Here is a 3396-nt window from a genome sequence, read left to right on the forward strand (position 1 = left end):
GAGCCGGGGGTGCCCTGGGCCGCAGTGGGATCGTGGAAACTCGACGTGAAGGTGCAGCAGCCTTTGTCCCTCCCATGTTTAATGTGCTCCTGTGTGCAGTTCCAGCTTCTTTGTTTCCCTTTTAAACTAGCTGTTTCATAAAAGCAAAGTCTTGCCCGGCCATTATGGCTCAGTGGTTAAATGTGGACCTATGAACCTGGAGGTCAGGGTTTGATTCCCGGTCAGGGCACATGCCCGGGTTGTGGCCTCGATCCCCAGTGTGGGGAGTGTAGAAGGCAGCCAATCAACAATTCTCTCTCATCACTGATGTTTCTATCTCGTTCTGTCCCTTTCTCTCTGAAATTAATAAAAATATATTAAAAAAAATAAAAGCAAAGTCTTTTCTCTTTTTGAAACTTAACATCTCAAACCTAAAAGGCGACTTTGTATCTATTCGTAGCGGGAGCGCATTTATCTGTGTTAGTATCTGCAGGCGCCAAGGAGAAACGATAGGAAATGGATAGAAATGCAGGATGCCGGGCTCAGAGAGGACCTTCGGAATGGAAGCCAGCGCCTTTCTATTTATGGATGAGGTTACAGATGAGGAAACTGAGGCCCAGAGTGAGCCGGTCAGACAGGCAGCTGGATCTGGGCCACCTCGGCCCCCGACCGTCACCACTGGGCTCTGTCCTGGGGTCACCGTGACCGCAGGGAGGGGCGGTGTGGAGGGGACTGCACATGGGGCAGAAGGGGAGGCTCAGAATTCTGTTATGTAACTTCTGTTAATTTTTTAAAAATTTATACCGCCGTTGTGCATGCTGCCTTCTAGCGGGGACCCCGTTGCATTCTCCACGGGAACGCATCCCCACTGCTGATCTGCTGGTGTCCCCAGCTGTGAACGAAGGCCGTGCGTGCAGGGCCCCGGGAGCCGCAGGGAGAACACGTCTGGGCTTTCACTCGGTCACGTGCTGCTTTTGTTCTAAGAACCACAGGTGGGCAGAAGCCTGTTTTCCAATTTGCACCTGTCCTGTCCTTTTTTTTTTTTTTTTTGAGTCTAACTCCTCCAGTGTCTAAGCCTATGTGTCCCGACCGGTGAACACATTTGGGTTCACTGCTTCAGGAGCCCAGGCTCGCGTGGTCAGAGCCAGCTCGCCGACTCCCTGAAACAGGGACGCCCTCAGGCTCCCCGAGATGGGAGCTGTCAGCGCTGTTCTCCTGCGTGAAGGAAAGTGCTTACTGTGGGTGAGCAGAAAGTCAGGGGGTCTAAGTTCAGATCTCAGGAAGCTGTCAGAAGCAGGCCAAGTCCGTCCTGGCCTGCGATGGCCACTTAACACCATCGGTGAAATAGACCGATCGCGGCACGAGTGGGGAAATCCTTCCCCGGGGGCTTGGTTCTGCCCAGAGCTGGGGGAGAGAGCGCGCTGAGGAGGTGGGCTCATTGCTGGGACAGGAAGAGGCTGGCCTCACCCCATAGCATCTGTATACCAGCGGGACTTCCTGGGGTGACCTCTCCTTCCTTTTTAAATGTCAGAAACCAGCCCTAATCTGTTTGGCTCACGTGGATAGAGCGTTGGCCTGCAGACTGGGGGGTCCCAGGTTCAATTCCGGTCAAGGGCATGTACCTTGGTTGCGGATGCATCCCCAGTAGCGGGTGTGCAGGAGGCAGCTGATCCATGTTTCTCATCGGTATTTCTAACTCTCTATCCCTCTCCCTTCCTCTCTGTAAAATATCAATAAAATATATATATTTTTAAAAAATGTCAGAAACCAACAGAAGTTCACAGAAGAAAGTAGTCACCCCCTGCATCTGGAATTCACAGCATCCGGAATTCACCGCTCTTAGCCGGTTGATAAGCCTGATTTTTCCCAGTCTCTCTCTAAACTTGAATAACTATACAAGTGACATCAGGAGTTTGTTGAAGGATTAAAACAGTAATACAAGTGATATTGTTTTACCTACTTTTATATGTACATATACATTGATATAGAAAATATACAGTGGTGTTTAGGAAGAGTTTTTAAATGATGGAGAGTGGTTGTCTCTCATTTAATGCTGCGGGGCAGTTACAGGGCCTCCATAGCGCTGGGTACTCGGACCCCTTTATTCTGTGGCTCTGCCATATGTATTTTTTTAAAATATATTTTTATTGATTTCAGACAGGAAGGGAGAGAGAGAGAGATAGAACCATCAATGATGAGAGAGAATCATTGATCAGCTGCCTCCTGCACACCCCACACTGGGGATCGAGCCTGCAACCCCGGGCATGTGCCCTGACTGGGAATCGAACCGTGACCTCCTGGTTCAAGGTTGATACTCAACCACTGAGCCATGCTGGCTAGGCTGCCATCTTTAACTTGAGAAGGCCACTCCTGCTCCTATCACCACCTTGGTATCACAGTATCATGAAATGAGCAACAGGAAAGGGAGGGCACACTCCTTGTAAGGGTGCCATGTGGGAGTATATCACTTCTGCTCATATGCCATTCATCAAACCTGGTCACACGGTCACACATAGCTGCAAGGGAGGCTGGGCAGCCACGGAAGTGTCTCATTGAAACATCTATTATGTGGAAGAGAACAGGTGAGAGTATGAGGCACACCTCATTGGAACCCTCAGCCACAGGAAAGGGTTTGCTTTCCCCCCCCCGTACCTGTTGCTTTGTGAGGAAACATTTTCCACGGAAGTTACCAAGTGGACTTGAGCTACTAATAAGAGTTACCCAGAGTGAACGCATTTCCCTCTGGGATTTTAGGTCACGTTTATTCCAGTGGTTACAGGGTCGTGTGTGAAATATATTGAGATGAGGTGGCTTCTCCTTAAACTCTTATTTTTTCTGGAGCTGCTTTCTGCTTCTTTGTTTTTCACCGTTTTCGATATTTGATACTTAGTTTCATCCTTGTTTTTCTCTGTGTTGGCAGGTATGGCGCCGGCTCAAGGCTGGGCGAGACGGTACTTCAAGGCCTTCTGTAAAGGCTTCTTCGTGGCGGTGCCGGTGGCCGTGACCTTCCTCGACCGGGTGGCCTGCGTGGCGCGAGTGGAGGGAGCATCCATGCAGGTGACAGTGAATGCGCCACCCTTCTCACAGCACACGCATCACTCTCTCTCTCAAGCACCGGCGACGCGGTCTCTCTGTGTCACTTCTGTGCTGGGACCTGAAAGGCTATAGAAAGATCTGAGGTTTAACTTTCCTGACTTTTTTAAATAAGGTTTTTCCAATGTAACTCACAATCAGAGGAGAGGCAAAGAAAAATAATTACCGGATTGTTATCTGTATCTGTCTATCTCTCTGTATATCTTTTTAGGAACTGTAAATGGAGGTTCTAAATAAGTGTTTTTTTAATCCTCCCCCTGGATAGTTTATTGATGAGAGAGAGAGAGAGAGAGAGAGAGAGAGAGAGAGAGAGAGAGACGTGGG

At 49.4% G+C, this 3396-nt stretch overlaps 1 protein-coding gene across 1 annotated transcript in view; it reads left to right on the plus strand.

The window, feature by feature from the left end:
* The window catches only part of IMMP2L (inner mitochondrial membrane peptidase subunit 2), a 493363-nt gene that overhangs the window by 30032 nt on the left and 459935 nt on the right, over positions 1-3396 (plus strand). The window contains exon 2 of the mRNA XM_015559698.1: positions 2900-3036. Within this exon, the coding sequence (XP_015415184.1) occupies positions 2902-3036 (135 nt within the window). The 5' untranslated portion in view covers positions 2900-2901. The remainder of the gene's footprint in view (positions 1-2899; positions 3037-3396) is intronic.

Source organism: Myotis davidii, unplaced genomic scaffold (assembly GCF_000327345.1).
Source record: "Myotis davidii unplaced genomic scaffold, ASM32734v1 scaffold573, whole genome shotgun sequence".
In the NCBI taxonomy this organism is placed as follows: Eukaryota; Metazoa; Chordata; class Mammalia; order Chiroptera; family Vespertilionidae; genus Myotis; species Myotis davidii.